We start from the raw sequence: 16330 nt of genomic DNA, 5'->3' as shown, positions 1-16330 counted from the left end.
GTGATTTGGGCTGAGGAAAAAAAAGTAAAGGAAGTGAATCATTTAAATACAATGTATTATAATAACATTCTGTTCAATAGTCCCAGATTTTTTGCACAAATTATTACACTGGAATGGTAGTAAATTTCTTAGTGCAAACTCAATCACTCTTGGCAAAAGCCAATATTTTTATGTAAATTTATTTATATTATTTATAGGACATAGTTATAGAATGTTAATTGGAAAAGTATCAACTGCAAATCATTTTTTAAAAAGAGTATAGCAAATCCATTCACTAGGGGCTCCACTCTCCCTCCCCAAAATCAACTTGCTAAATTTGTATTATTAAAAAAAATAAGACACCTTAAGGTGAACAAAAATTTATTGAATGCTTAAAAATAAATTTTAAATGTATATTTACAAAAGCAAAAAAGATGCTAAATATAAAGTTTAAAGTGAGTCACAAACATTGCCATAAGACTTTCCAACAACTGATTTAGCAATAACTGTAGCTCAAGAATAAATGATCTCTAATGAAAATATGACAGGGGTTGTAACTTCATTGCCCTATCTCATCTGCCAAATAGGATTTTCCTATACAACTGACATTAACATGGAAAAGAGTGCAACATTTGTTTCTAAACAGCACATACTAGCTGTCACCACTTACGAAGTTGAAAGCTGTAGTGCGCCTAGCAGCAAAATATATATATATATATATATATATATATATATTCGTACTTGCAAAAGCACTTATCCTGATCAATTTGAAGTTACTCTGCAAGGGAAAGAGATTGTAGAAAGAGGTGGGGGTGGGAAGGCTAACGCTTTTCAGAGTGATGGTAAAATTGTTCTCACTTTAAGTCATGAATAAGAAACACAAATTAATTGTCATTATTGCTATGAAGAATTTAAAAATATGAAGCACTTGATGGACAACTTCTAACCAGTATTTAACATATTATATTTCAAAAAGTTGAGAATTCCAGGAGCATAGCAAACGTACTTCTTAAAAAATGAAAATAGCAAATAAAGGTTTAAAAAGCTTTAACATGGGGGAGAAGAAAAATCTCATCAAGACCTCCAACAACTTGAACAGCTAAAAAAAACAAAAAAATAAACAGAACCTCACCTGAGCTGTGCCCAAGATACATTCTGAAATAGCATCATCAGGATATTATATGTTTATTACATAATATTGCTCTGCCCTTGCATATCACCTTTAATCAAGGGATCTCAAAGCACCACAGAAGCATTAAGGCCTTAAAATACAGTTTAAAACAGAAATAGTTATATTTTATAATTGCAGCTATTAATAAAACCTTGCCACTACTTTCCAGTCCTGTGATCCAAACATTAGCTTCCAAACCTTCTCTCTGACTTGGAAATAGTACTCTCAAATCATTTCAATTTGTGACTGATGCTACGCACATTCCAGCTTTTCTTCATCACTGGGCCCAAAGAAAGCAGAGGGACTGTTTATGACACAAATCTATTTCATTCTAACTCTGTGACAGAATCGTGCACAGATCTTGCAGTGTGCAGGATGATATAAAATGGTGGCTTTACAGAGAGCAAATTTTTGCTGGAGGTGATGAGTCCAAACACTTGACAAACAGGAAATAGCATTTTCCAGCTCAGTCCAAAGACCTCTCCAAGGCAACTTCTAGACAGAGGTAGAGAAAACCATGTCCAGCTAACTCCTTAAGTGGCAGGAGGGCAGGGAAAACTAAAAGGACAATGCATGAGTTTTAAAACTCAGGAAGGAGAGCTTAAGGTTGCTGAGTGGCCACTCAAGAGACAGAATGTTGTGGTTCCTCCACATTTAAACACCACATTAAAAGGGAAATCCAACATAAGCAAAATGTCTTTAAACCAAGGTCAAATATGCCATTTAGAGTCATTTAATTTTAAAAATTATTTTCAAGTCTAGTAATGAGGTTTGCTCCTTTAGAAACACCTTATATTTTAAGACGTAATCATTAAAGTTCAATTTTGTTTCTTCCCTGGAATACATGAACATTCAAATGTTAACCAAATGTAACAATGTTACCATCAATTCTTCCATAAACAAAGATTATTCGCCTTCTTGTTAACTGCATTATGTTTGTCCCTAGGACAGCAAAGTGTAATTTCACACTCGCACAAACCTACTTCCAGCACCCTGTAAGCTGACACTGTTACTACTGTTACTCAACAAACTCACAACCTGAACGTTTACAAACAAAAACAAAAGCACCAAGAAACAAGAATACTTTTTGCTTCCAGTTCTAACATTCAAAGATCAAGGCTCAACAATGTGTGTTATTAGCTTTTAAAAGTCCAATGATATAATAAGTACTACCAAATACCTGGTACTAAAAGTCTTGGAATATTCATTAGAAATCCCAATATACTTAGATTTGTGAAAATTCCCAAACATCTTAATATATTTGTTGCCATACTTGTTCACCTAGATACTTCAAAGGGCTCCCCGCAAATCCTCGTGGACTTGTTCTTGAAGAGACATGTGCCCCTCGTCTCGCAAAGATCAAGTGTGCACCTAGTGCATTAACGAGCTCGTCAGTGTCACAGAGCAAGACGCCCGTTCTCCTGCCTACGTCTGCAGCGAGCAGGGACACTCGTCTTCGGCTCTGCCCACCGCCAACTGCCGTTTTCCGAAGCTTGAAGATACAAGTTACAAGTGTTCAGAGACTTCCAGCAGAGAAAGATCTCCACCTCAAGCTACCTCGCTACATTTTTCCGACTTCTCCATTGCCTTTAATGACTAAAAAAAGCAAAACCAAACCTCAACCAAATGAAAAACCCATACTAAAAGCGGTACTTTCTAAAAGGAGGAAACGAGAACCTCCAACTTCTCCAAATCTCCCAGCGCGGTGGCTTTTCAACAGTCCCCTGCAAACCCTCCAGCCTTGTCTGCATTCTTTCTGATTAAATAAGACTGGAAACCACAATTAAATCACAGGGTGTCGTAACCGAGCCTTCACTCACCATATCCGCCGGGACATTACTGGACATCTTGCCGCTTGATATATAGGCCCAGATGTTCACGGGAAAAAAACCAAAAAGCAGCAGTCTTCAAGCCACAGAAAGCAACGTTAACGATCTCGATTAGCTCGCGAAGTGCTTCCCCAAAACTGAGTGATGTGAGAGTCTAAGCGGCGGCCTGGCCAAGGATCTGCGCAGAGGAGCGATCCCCAGGCTCCGGGACGCCCGGGCGGAGGGCACTCCGGGAGCGGAGCAGCCTGCGGTCGTCGTCGTCGCCGTCAGCAGCAGCAGCCGCAGCCCCAGGACCGGCCGCGCCAGGTGGACCGAGCCGAGTGACACACGGGCATGGAGCGGTGGGAGGGGGTTAAATGCGGGCCGGCGGTGATTCACACTCGCGCCCGAGTCCTCATTAAGCAGCAGAATGCCCCGGCTGGAGGTACACAGATAACTATGCGACTACACATGGACGCGTAAGCTGAGTGGCCGACGGGGGGAAACGGGCTCACCTCGCGCCGCCGGGGCCAGGGGCCGGGCCGCCTGAAACCGCTCTCAAGGGCATTTAACTCGTTGGTAGCCAAGCCCGAAGCCCGGGATGGCGCGCGGGGGGCGCGGAGCTCGGGCCAGGTAGAGGGACCCGCCGCCCCTCGGGGCTCAGGCCAGGGGCGCCTCCGGGCCGCAGCGGCTCTCGGGGCGCATCGTCTCAGCTCCTCCACGCTCCTCTCCTGCCTTCCCCTCCCCTCCCTGGCCTCGCGAGCTCCCGCGACGCCGACTCCGGCCCGTCTCCGGAAGGGGCCGGTCTTTCCTCTCCTCAGCCAGGGAACGGCTTCCTCTCACAGCTTTGTCTCTCCTTCACTTCTCAGTCCCAAATGCCGCAACCACCTCCTGTCATCGTCCCTCAAGCCAACATGGCGGTAGTGGCAGCGGCGACGGCGGCGGTGGCCCCAGCTGCCGGAACTCAGGCCGGGGACGTGGAAAGCTCACCCCCACTTACTTGCTGGTGCCACCCCCGCGCTCCCCCTTGCGGACACCAAGTGCGTCACTACGGAATCCACCTTGGAGCATCACGGGAAGTGTAGTCCATGCATCCTCTTCCGACTTCGAAGCCACGCCCCTCCTAGTAACAGTTGCTAGGAAAGGAAAGCTCGCTTTTGCCCAGTCGCGGCCCAGGAGTCAAGTGTGATCCGGCATATTATTTGGAGGGAAATAATTCTGCACAGAGAAATTCCCTCATGTACAATCTACACACAGATTTAGAACATGGCTTACTTCTAACCAGAATCATTCATTTTATTGACAGCGTGCCCTCCACATCCTGCAATCTGAAAGCATTTTATGTAGTGATTTCCTTTGTCTCCTCAACATTACAATTGGAAGATCAGAGCAATTATTGATTTCCAATGAGGTCATATAAGTTCAACAGGAACATGGATCTTGTTAAGCAGAGAAAATGTTTGAATATGTGTTTCCTGAAGACAAAATATAGTTAATTGAAATTACCAAATTTCAATTAGATACATAGTGCATTAGATACAATAGTGAATAGTGCTAAAGCTACATCATGAAATAGCTACTACAAACTACACAGGGATTCACTAGTTTACCAGGCCAGCCCCTAAATTCTAATTAACTCAAAGTGTAATTGAAAACTTATAAACCTGTAGTGATTAGCAAATGACACACAAAATAATACCATTAGAGACACGTGAAGAATGTGTCTACCCCAGTTTTAGGAACAAAATGCAGAAACCACAAATGTCTATCTGAACCCATATTTATGTCTCTCTTGATGCTTAGGCGAAGTATTTAGGAAGGGCAATCTCAATACCACACCTGTGTAAAAATGCCAACAGTCTTACAGTCTGAACGCCACCTCTCCCACCAAAGCTATGACCTCATCTGTAAGACAGTCTTGCCTTGACTACCTTCCACCATTAAAGTAGAAAGGGTTCATGCAGGCAAAATAGATTGCTTTGTAAGTAATAATGCATCATTTGGTGTGAAATGTTAGTACTTGTTCATTCAGCAAACAACTGTGCCAGGCACTGCTAGGCATCAGGAGTTTAAAAATGGGTAATCTGGGCACTGTCCACAGGGAACTCTCTGTCTGGCAGCTTGTCATTCCCCACAGCGACCTCTTCAGTCTGGTTTGTCTCCGGTGGTAACTCGCAGGACACATAGAGTGCATGCCTCTCGAGCAGTCTGGCGAATTCATAGCACTGCTCAGGGCTCCCCCATCCTGTGGTGAGTTAGGTTGGTAACTGAAGCAAATACCGGGAGAAAATACCGAGAGAAAATAAAGGCCCAAGACACACCACAATTAGGCCTCAGGACTTTGGCTAGACACCCCTGAGTCTATAGCTCCATGATTTTCCATGACCTTGGTACTTGATTATTCATTTTCCATGTTTAGAAACCTCAGAGACCTTCTCAGTCCTCCAGAAATAAGGGCAGTTGAAAAGGATTCGATTGACCAATGAGTTCAGAAGGAATAAATATTGGAATACATTTTGAAGGCTCTTGCTCACAGAATTAGTCCCCCAACCTACCCCTCACACCAAATTTTATCCTACGACTGCCCTGACCAAGGTTCTGCTGGGCCTCCAAGCTACTGTTAAGAAGGAAGGCAAGGAGCATAAGATGGCAGGGCTCGTGCAAGTGTCAACTCACACCTCCTCTGCTGCTTTTCGAAGGCCATAGGCCAGGCTGTAACAACCACCACAGCCAGCCCATGACCTTGGCATTTCCAACAGGACATTGCTGTTCGCTGCCAGTTACCCCTGCACCACTGCAAGAGACCACATACTTCAAGTAAAGTTACTGCACCTAGCTGTGTTTCCAATCACTCTTGTAAGAGACACTGAGACATTGTTCACGGTAAAACTCATTGTAACTCTTCCCTGAGAGAAGGCTTGAGAGCATTACTGAACACTGTGTAGATTCTCTTATCTTCACTCTCTGCTTCCAGACTCAAACAGGTGAGACAGGAGGCTGCAGAAATAGCCCAGCTGTCCACAACAGGGAAGGGTAGCATTTTCTTGATCCCATTAATCAATTGTCAGCATCAATCTGAAAGAAGCGAGTGACATGGCATTTTTTTTATTATGAACAGTAACTTCATGGGAAATCAAAAGACCTGGCTCTGTTACAAATCAGCTGTGTGACCTTTGCCAAGACATTACCTCCCTGAACCTCCATTCCTTTATCTGAGTAGGTGGAACTACATCTCTAAGGTGCCTTCTAAGAGTCTCTGAGTGTCAGGTCCCAGAAGACTGGCACATGACACCTATGATCTGTTAAAAATATCTCCCCACAAATGACTGCTCATGAATATGATGGGGTATTTTTTTGGGGGGGATGTGATGAAAACATTCTAAAATTAGATTATGACAATGGTTACATAACTCTATAAATATACTAAAAGCCATTGAATCGAATGCTTTAGCTGGGGAATTTATTCTTTTTATTTTTTAAATTATGGTAAAACACACATATAGATTTACTATATTCTTAGGTGCACAATTCAATAGCATGGTCAGGAAGAGAGAACACATGGGCCAAGACCTAAACTAGAGGCTACGGGAAAAGGTGCAGGGAAGGAAAGTGGCTGAAGCTCAGATTACTGCATAGGAGTGGATCAGGGGTAGGATAAGAAAAGGGCAGGAAAAAGAAACGGGAGGCCCATCACCAAGGGCTTTGGAATTTCGGTTTTGCAAATTAGTTTGTATCTACTCTGACAGCAAATGGGAACCATTAAAAGGTTTGGAACTGGAGAGTATTATGATAAAATTTGTTTTTATAGAAGGATGGAAAAAGTCTTCTGAACTCTAATAGTACCTTTTGTCTGTATTTTGGGGGTTAGTTATGTGTACAACCTCTTGGACTCACATAATTTAAAAGTTCTTAAGGTGTCTTGGAGATGATCAAACCCCAACTATTCATTTTACAGATCAGGAAGCCACCGGTTTAATAGGAGAGCAGGCTGACTCCTAATACAGAGCTTGTCTCCTACGAACAAACTTCTACAAAAACAAGGAGGACTTTTAGTCACTCTGCTGCATAATATATTCAACCCAGTATGCATTTTCTCTTTTATTTTTAAAGTAAAAAGTAATATTGATAATATAGAAATTCTGGAAACTAAAAAAACTATTCTGTTTTTTTGTATATTTTCTTCAAAGTTTTGGTATACATGAGATCACATATGTATGGTGTACTGAGTTTTTCTTTGAAATACTAAATCAAAACTCATTTTTAAACATTAGAGAATGTGCACATTTACAAATGGCTACCTAATCTCCTACTCCTCATTTTTAAAGGCTGCCTTCTATTCCGCTGCTTCAATGTCCTCCAATTCATGCAACCATTTTCCCTTTGGAGGCCATGAGGATTGTTTGCAGTTGTACACTCCTTGTGCATATAAATCTGTCTGCACGTTAAATTAGTTGTTTAGGCCAGAGTCCGGAAACTGTTGTCACTGAGTCAAAGTCGAAGCATTTCTGTGGCTCTCGAATGGCATAGCCAAGTTATTTTCCAAAAGGGTTTCCCTGCTTAGAATGCTACCTACAAGTGAGAAACCAACTTACCATCCCCACACTCACCCCAGCCCGTCCATGTATCTATAGTTCTATCTACATGTTTATAATATGTACATACACCCTTGAAACAGTAGTGGTATGTGGTGATGACTGGGGAAGGTCTGAGCCCCTCCCCAATAATCTCACCGACTCTCCTTGAGTAAAGATGTAATCCAAGTGAAAAGCAGTGTTTGCTATGAAAGCACAGCTTCAACAACACACTCACATCCCCAAACACACTGGCATGCACATCACACTTCAACCAGGTAGGAAACTCCTCATATTTAGAAATTTCGGAGCTGTTCCTGCCTGTGTATACTCATTTATTAAGTTAAAAAAACCTATACTTTGTAGTTGCTCATTGTGAATTTTGATAATTTTTGTAAGATTGAGGCTTCTTCTGAGCATAAGAAATAAACATTTTTGAACAGTTGACCCTGAGCCTGCAGAAATGGGGCATTCAGCACAGTAAGGCCCAGGCCAGTGTGGGACTAAACCAGGGAGGCCTGCCTGGACCTCAGCTGGGGCAGCCTCCATCTGGGACAGGTGCATCCTGGCTCCTGCAGGGCATGGGCCCGAGATTCTGGCCTGAGATTCTGGCAAGGACAGAAGCAGCCCTTCCTCATTTTCCTGCTGGTTCCCTCGGAAGACTCATTTGGGAGCTTGTTTTCAGGATCTAGATTCACTGTCATGACCCTGGAGTTTTAAGAGTCTTTGTATCCCCAGAGCTGGGCATAGTGAATCAATAACACCCAAGAAACATTGTCAACGAGTGCATTGAACCCTTTTAAATTCTTTTCCCAGTTCTGTGATTCTATAAAGTCAGGGATTACCCTTAATATTATGTTCAGACCTACAGCTATGTCTCATGACACAGAAATGATATTCAAGGCTTGGCTCAGTTGTTCTCCCATGACAAAGTTTATGCCAACAGAAATGAAGACAATTTTTGTGTGAATGCTGGAGTTCACTTTTGAAAACACAAGAGTTATCTTTTTAATGGTAAAAGTTTTAAGCAATTTTTTTTGCAAGCGTTCAACCATGGATGTTGTGCAGTCTACATTCATAGGCCACCGTAAAAGTAACACTTGTGTTGTTTTATCTCTTGCTGACATCCCATAATGCCTTCCTTTGTGACCTGACCCTACTTTTTCCCATACTTTTGAATCAGCCAATGTTCAAACTGGCAGAATTTTTACACAAGACATCATATCCATCTTTTTGAGCAAATGAGGAAATAGAAACTTCTTGAGAAACAGCCATGTTCTGTATGTAATTTTCAAATGAACATGAGAATGAGTTTCCTTTAAGGTCTTAAAGAAACAAAAAGACAGAATGGATCCTGGTGGCTTATGTAATTGCTGAATCATTACGTAATTTTGTCTTGAGAAATGACAAATATCCCAAATAAGTATGAAACATACTATCAAACTGATATCCTAAAACACTATCAGTATTGTTGATTTTCATTATTATAGAAATCAGCCCTGGATCATAGGGTTAGTCAATGAAAAAAAATTTTTCAATGCCAAGAGTTCAAATTCAACCCAATTAAATAAAAATTCCTATATAAGGATTATATTCCCATCGGTGGAGACAGAAGAACTCTCTTTAACACTAATTTTGGCTGAACTGTAAATTCTGCTTCTTTAACCCCATAACCTTTACCATAGTCATTTTAACACTAGTTTTTTGATTGACTGATTCATAATTATTTCACACTTTTCAAATTGAGTTTTTTTATTCACCAATGGAGGTAGCTTCACTGTTTCTCAATAAACATATTGTGCAATATATTAACATTTAAGAGAGCAGAATAAAGAATCAAGGAGTGGTTTCTCCAAAGCCTTGTGTTTGCTTTTGATGCCTTTCAATGTGATACATTGACAGGGAAGTCACCACAGTTGGAGAACGGCCTCTGTTGATGCTGATTCAGTTTTTGAGTCAGGCCTTAATCGAGCAACAGCCCATGTGGCTGAATTTCATGGCCTTGTTTCCTAAACTGAGTAATCCAGTTAGTAGGTGCCTCCTCCAGCGTGTCCATTAGACACTTGACAGGGGAGCCCACCTAACTGTCTTACAGGGGTAGCAGCATTAAGAGAACAGATTGCTCTGTTTTCTGGGTGCCTAGTCTGTTGCATCAGGAGCCTTCACATCAGATTACCATATCATCCTTTGGGGAAGACTAACGCATGATTAATTTATCTCAATGACAAACTTTGCCTTAAAGGGAAGGCCTGAGGTGAACTTAAAACAACAGATGAGAGAGAGAGAGAAATAACATATTGGTTATGAATGTGAATCCTAGATTTAAATCCTGCTCTGCCATTTACTAGATGAGTAAGTCTGGGTGACTTATTCAATTTTCTCATCTACACAAATAAAAAAATGAAAAATGAATCAAAAAGTAGAAAAGTGCATACCTTTAGAATATTACATTAAAATATGGTACAGATTTGTCTCCCTCTATTTTCCTGCTTGCTGACATTCTCATGTGTGTAGTGACAGGACTAAGGCCACTGCTCTCTGGGCACGTGTTGTCAGTGATTTGTGCTGAGCTCACATCTGTCCACACTGTCTGCCTTTTGTTACAGAGACCAATGGAACCACATTTCTGAAAAGGCTGTAAAATTTCTGAAAAGGTTGTTAGCCTCATGGCTAACAGAATAAAACAAATTGAACATAGAATTTGAACCCTAACTATGACCTCATGGCCTCTTACTTTACAGAGAAAAGGCGTCAAGTAAGAAATTTCACAAATTTGTCCCCAATCCCTAACTCATTAGCATCCACATTTACTCTTACCTCATTAACCTCCTGCCTCAGGGGAAGCCCTATGCCCCTCCTTCCAAGGTAGCTTTCTACCTCTACCTGCCCCCACACCACTCTTCCTGTCTCCAGAACCTTGTCCCAATGAACAGCCCTCCTCTATCTTACATTTTTTGCCTCTCCTTGTCCCAGAGTTCTTCTACTCAGGGTGACCATATAATATGTTGTTCTAGCCAGGAAAAGTAAAAAAAAAAGGGGTACTATAAATAACTCTTCAGGGAAGCCGGGACTACACCACGCAAAATTTTCCTTACCATGGAAATATGCTCAAATCGTTCGTTCCCATATTATAAAACACACAAAGACAGGCTGTCTTATTTCTCAGTGCTCTTCTCTAACTCCTACCCAGTCTTGTTCCCCTCTTAACATCAGCTTCTGTCAAGTACGTGGGAGTATGTCCCATATACACCATTTAACCCTGCTCAGAGCTGCCACATAGGGCTGTGCTGGTCGTATACCTCACAACTCCAGACGGAGTGACTCCTGCCATAATCGAGGCAAATGGTGCCTCCTGGAGTTGTGCAAAGCACAATTATCCAGACCGCACATGAATAAATGGAGAAGGAAGCCTTATCCACCCTTTCTCTCCCACTTCACTCAAAGTCTCAAACTAAGATCTTCAACTGTCAAATGCCATGGACACATTTTAGGTCTGGTCATCCTTGACCAATTCTCTGAGTCCTTGGCACTACTGGCCACTCTTGTTCTTGGATGGGTCTGGAGTCAGACCTCATGGGATTGGATTTCAGCTCTACCACTCATAGCACTGTGAGCAAGTTTACTTAACCTGTGTAAATTGGGAGCATCTTATCTGTAAAATATGGTTAATAATATTAACTTCCTCATTGAGTTGTTGTCAGGGCCCAATGAAATAGTTGTAAAACACCTAGCATAATGCCTAATAGATATGTCACTCTAAAAATGCTCACTGTCGTTATATTTTAATAAATGACACAGTTTCTACAATATCACCCTTTCCAGGTTTTCCAACTACTCCTTTGTTCCCTTTCCATCTTTTCCACAAGTTTTATACTACATCTGATTCTTAATTGTTGATTTTAGCCTGTTTCCTACCTGGGTATACTTCTTATCTCAGAGAATAATTGCAAACATTCAATAAAAAAAATTATATGCAAAAGAATTTTGTAAACCCTCAATTCCTCTACAAACATGAGATGTTCCTACCATAGTTCCCTCCAAAAGTGCTTTTCTGCCCTGACTGCTCATTAAAATTCCCTGTGGTGAAGGAGGACGTAAAAAAAATATCAAAACTCTTCTTCCTCTCCTCTCTCCTCCTTTCCCCTCCCCTCCCCTCTTCTCTCCACCCTGCATACCCTCTACTTCAGTGGCTTCAACCCCCCTGCTGAACTCTTGATATTCAATTTTGTTTCTCAAGTATAGACTGCTTGCCTGAACCCCGGATCCATCCATCCCAACTGTCCTATTAGACCTCTCTACTGGGATGTCCCACAGCAACTCCAAAGTTAGCACATTACAAACCAAAGCATCACCTGCTTCTCCACCAAACCTCTTCCCCCTCCTGTGTTATGCCTCCTTCTTTCCATGGTCTATCCTTGACTTTTTCCCATCTTTCACTCTCAACATCCAAGTGCTACTGATTTTACCCTCTTAGTATTTCTTAAATCATCACCCACATTTCTGGCTCCCTTCCCACAACCTTGGTTCATCTCTTCACAACTTCTTCCTGGAAACAAATGCCACCCAGATGGCCTCCCCATATCTAGGCTCATACCCACTAATAAAATCCAAATATTAGAGGTTCCAACACACCAGTGCATGATGGAACTTTCACAGATCTGTGAAAAAAAAAAGTTGAAAATAATGTGTTGAGTTTTTCATAAAGTAATATTTTTTCCAATTTAAATGACACCCGTGTTTGCGGAGAATGTTCTTCCTACTTTTATGGTGTTAAAGTAATTGCTTTGGAAATGGTTGATAGTAGGTCATCATCATCATTAGTGTTTTTTTACAAATTAGCATTCTCTGTTGGTCTCCAGATATTCTTAAAAGTATTTTTTTGATCAAACTGTATGCTTAAAATATACAGTTTATTATGTATCAACAGTACTTCAATAAATTTTAAAAATGTTTTTCAGGTCATGAAATCTGAAAGCTCATCACATCTGTTTTGCACTGATTCTAGAAGTCTCTATCTAAAATGTGTAAATCAATCACATTGTCCCTGATATCATCAAACTTAAAAGTGACTGCATACTTTCATGTGTCTAGCACAGGGCACAATAACTTTCATCACAGCGAATGTGTGAGGTAGGTTTTACTTTTCTTCCTGTTTTAGAGATGGCAAGGGCAGAGGGGTATATAGCTTTTAAGTAGTGAACTGGGACTTGGACCTGGGTTTTGCTCACTCAGAAACCACTGGTTGGCCTTCACCAGTGGATTTTTTGTCTCCTTGCTTAAAAAGTCTCTCAATTACACTCCAAAACTTTAGTTTGCCTCTAATTTCCCTTGCTTATTTTTTTTTACCTGTTTTCACCATTAAGTGACTCAGTTACACCAAAAAAAACTTGCAAATCTGAGAATTTGGTGAGTTCTTTCTGGCATCTGTGACTTTGCATGAGCTCTTCCTTCCACCTGGTGTATCTTTTTCCTGAGTCATCACCTGGCTAATGCTACTCATCCTCAGAAACTCAGTGCCCTCCGGGAAGTAGTCCAGGACCCTGCCCAAACCTCCAGCATAGTGTCAGCCTCAGCAGGACCAGGGGAAGACACCGGGCACAGTCATGGCCATGCAGCATCCCTTGAATGATACCGCCTTGGCAGTTGTGTGCTCTGCTGTTGCCTCCTCTTACCCACTGTGTGTCAGGCACCTGGTGAGTGCACGGATAAGACAGGAGAGGCCCAGCTCTCATGCAGCTTGGGTGTTTTAGTTGGGAAGACGGCCAATAAACTCAACAAGTAAAGAAATAAATATACGAGATCATTTTTACATCATAATAACTCTTTAAAGAAAATAAAACTAAAATGGAGTAATAAAATAAAGAGTAAAGGGGGTGGAGGCAGCTCTCGGGTGAATGGTCAGAGAAGTCTTGGAAAAGAAGGCATTTGAGCTAAGATCTGAAAAGAGCCAGCCAAGCAAAGAGCTAGGGGGAATAAGCCTCCAGGTTTTTCTCACTTAAAGAAAGTATTATACATAAACATCTAAAATTCTAACCTTATGTGGTATGTCATCAGATTTGAGCACATAGTAGTTGCTCAATAAATGCTGAGTTGGCTTGTTAAAGTGAAGAAACAGCAAGGCCCCAGAGATGGGCTCTGCATCTTTTAGGGCTCTCCTAGCATCTCTCTGTTGGAAAAACATTGCTTCACAAGATTCCTCTGATTGTCTTAGGTAAGCCAGGAAAATAGTCAGTGGAGAGTTTTGTGTTTCTGACTTGTAAACAAAGATGCCCCTGGCTCCTGGGTATGGGCAGTTTTTATGGTTTCTAAATTCTATAAGGATGTAGAGAGGAATTTTCTCTTTTGTCTTCATGGCTAGAATTTTATGAAAGGCTCACATATATGTTTCCTACTGTTCTTTTTCTTTCTGTTACTTTCTCGTCACTGATCTTATGCCCAAGTGACGTTAATGTGGGAATACACGTACTTCAGTGAGACCCAGATCCTGTGGAGGAGAAAGCACAGTAATCTTGTTACATCTGGTAAAGCCCCAGAGCACATTTCACAATTCTATTTAGTGGAATTTTCGTCCTGCCATCCATCTTTAAACAGAACTGAAATCACAAACACCCAGGCTGAGCATGAAAATGAAAGCACACATGGGTTCTAAACCAGCTTCAAAGTTGAGAAAGAAGGTTACTTCCTATTCAAAGAAAATCTAAGACAAGAGATTTCCCCCAAATGCTTTATTTTTCAAGTACTTCAAAACACTGAAGCAATTTGAACAAAAATGTACTTGATGTTCTCAACATGCAGGATAGTAGTGTGAAGATTTAAATGGTGAATCCTAGCAATTTCCATTATTCATGATCTTTCCAGCAAAGTCGTCCTTCCGCTACACATTAGGGCACTCACTGCACACTTCATCCCAAATACTTCAATGTGCTACATAACATACAAGTCAAACATAAACAGAAGAGAAGTGGAAGAGACAGAGGTAGTACACCCAGACATACAGTCTGATAGAGTAAGTGAACAGAAAAACAGGACTGAGGACACTGATGCCATGCCCTGGGCAAGAGGCAGAGGATGGCAGAGAGACTCCCTAAGGGGTTTCTGTTTCTTTCTGAGGAGGAGCCCAGGGCAAGTGTCCTTGACCCTCTCCATGCCCTTCCAGCTTTCAACTCTGGAATTTGTAAATTATTCCTGGGCTGTTTAGTCAACTTGCCCAGAGAGAATTACAGCAATTACAAATCCATGGGCATGAATGAATTTGTGAATCTCTTTCACTTGTAAGTTTTCAGACTGCATGTGGTTTAATCAGGCAGTAGAAAGGGCAAAGAATATGGACTATCCCTCCTAAAAGTCTTTCTGGATTCTACCACATATCTGCTTGTTTTAAGGATGTAGAAGGCGAAGACAAGAGAAGGAAAAGACAAGAGAGAAATAGGGGGAAAGGCGGTGCAACAGAAGGGCCGCTGGATGGCATTGCCCTCCCCCAGGTGACCTCCATGTTTCAGGAGTCATCTGGGTCTTTATATCCTTTATTTTATGAAATCTTTAAGACAATTCCATGAAGTCATATCACTATGCTGCCCCACCCTTTTTATTTTTTTACACAGGAAGAAAAGAAAGAGCTCATAAGTTAGATAACTCTCTCAAAGTCACTGGGAGTCATACCCAGGTTGGTTTAATTCTGAGAAAGGAACAATTAGAAAAGGCACCAGGTGACAGTTTGCACCAAGTCGCTAATACAGAGTTGATATGAGACTTTAGAAGAGCATAAGCTTCACTCTTCTTAACTCATGCGTATACACTTCTCTTGCAAAAACAGGTAAGTAACTTAAGAGTCCCAGAAATAAGTTATTGGCCTAATAAGATGCAGGACTTTGAGTTTACTTTCTTTTAAAGATATACTTTATCCATCAAATTCACTTTTGGATTTGCCTTATTCCTGCATGGGTGTTCCTACTTTCTGTGCAAATATGATTACAGGTAGCTCTGCATGATGAAATAGTAAAAGAAATCAAAACCAAAATTCACCATTTATTTGAAAGCAACTCCCACCATTAATATTATTAGTATAAAACAATGACAAGCTTAAGCACATGTCCTGAGGCTATGGAATGCTTGATGGCCTCAACAGGTTTTGTGACTTTTTACCTTTTCATACTTGTTCTATCCACTTAGGATAGAATTCCGTGGCCCAAAGCTCATTTTTTTAAGGGCCCTAACAATGTGCTCGTAAAATTTCAAATTCAAATTTTCTTTCAGGAGGTACAATGAATAAAGTGAAGGGTGATTGCGCTGGAAGATTGAATGTGCTCCCCCCTTTCCCCAACCGCCACCCCCACCTGACGGCTCTTTGGAATTATACTGTGCAGTCATTAAATTAACAGACCAATTTATTCTAAATTAGATGATTCCTCTGGAATAGACCAAATAATAGTTATAAAACTATTTGGGGGAGGTTTTGTTGTCATTGGAGGTGTCTTTTTTCTTCCAAATACTGTATTTAAACTCCAATTATACTTGAGATTATATATGTTCTTTTCGCATGGGCATGTCTATTGTGTCCTAGTTCTTGTGGTGAATCAAAAGCGTGAGGTCTCCAGTTTACAAAGAAATTGAATTAGCAATGATTCTTATGAAGCTAAGTGTGACATTAAAATTCTTAACTATCAACCACAGGCCCCTTTGCCGTCAAGGGCGCACTGTGTTTCTCAGAGCAGCTGCGCACTGAGCCACACGCTTTGGTGGACTGGTTAGTCTTTGGCCTGGCTCCCTGTTTACCCTTTATTGAAAGCACCATGGGTATGTTT

The 16330-nt window shown here is 41.3% G+C and overlaps 1 protein-coding gene across 1 annotated transcript in view; it reads right to left on the bottom strand.

Annotated features, from left to right (window-relative positions):
* Nucleotides 1–3986, bottom strand: part of UBL3 (ubiquitin like 3) — a 75538-nt gene extending 71552 nt beyond the window's left edge. The window contains exon 1 of the mRNA XM_045188068.2: nucleotides 2971–3986. Within this exon, the coding sequence (XP_045044003.2) occupies nucleotides 2971–2997 (27 nt within the window). The 5' untranslated portion in view covers nucleotides 2998–3986. The remainder of the gene's footprint in view (nucleotides 1–2970) is intronic.
* Nucleotides 3987–16330: the final 12344 nt, after the last annotated feature.

The sequence above is a fragment of the Desmodus rotundus genome, chromosome 3 (assembly GCF_022682495.2).
Source record: "Desmodus rotundus isolate HL8 chromosome 3, HLdesRot8A.1, whole genome shotgun sequence".
Taxonomy (NCBI): Eukaryota; Metazoa; Chordata; class Mammalia; order Chiroptera; family Phyllostomidae; genus Desmodus; species Desmodus rotundus.
The sequence above is the reverse complement of the archived record's forward strand: the minus strand, read 5'-3'. Positions and strand labels throughout refer to the sequence as shown.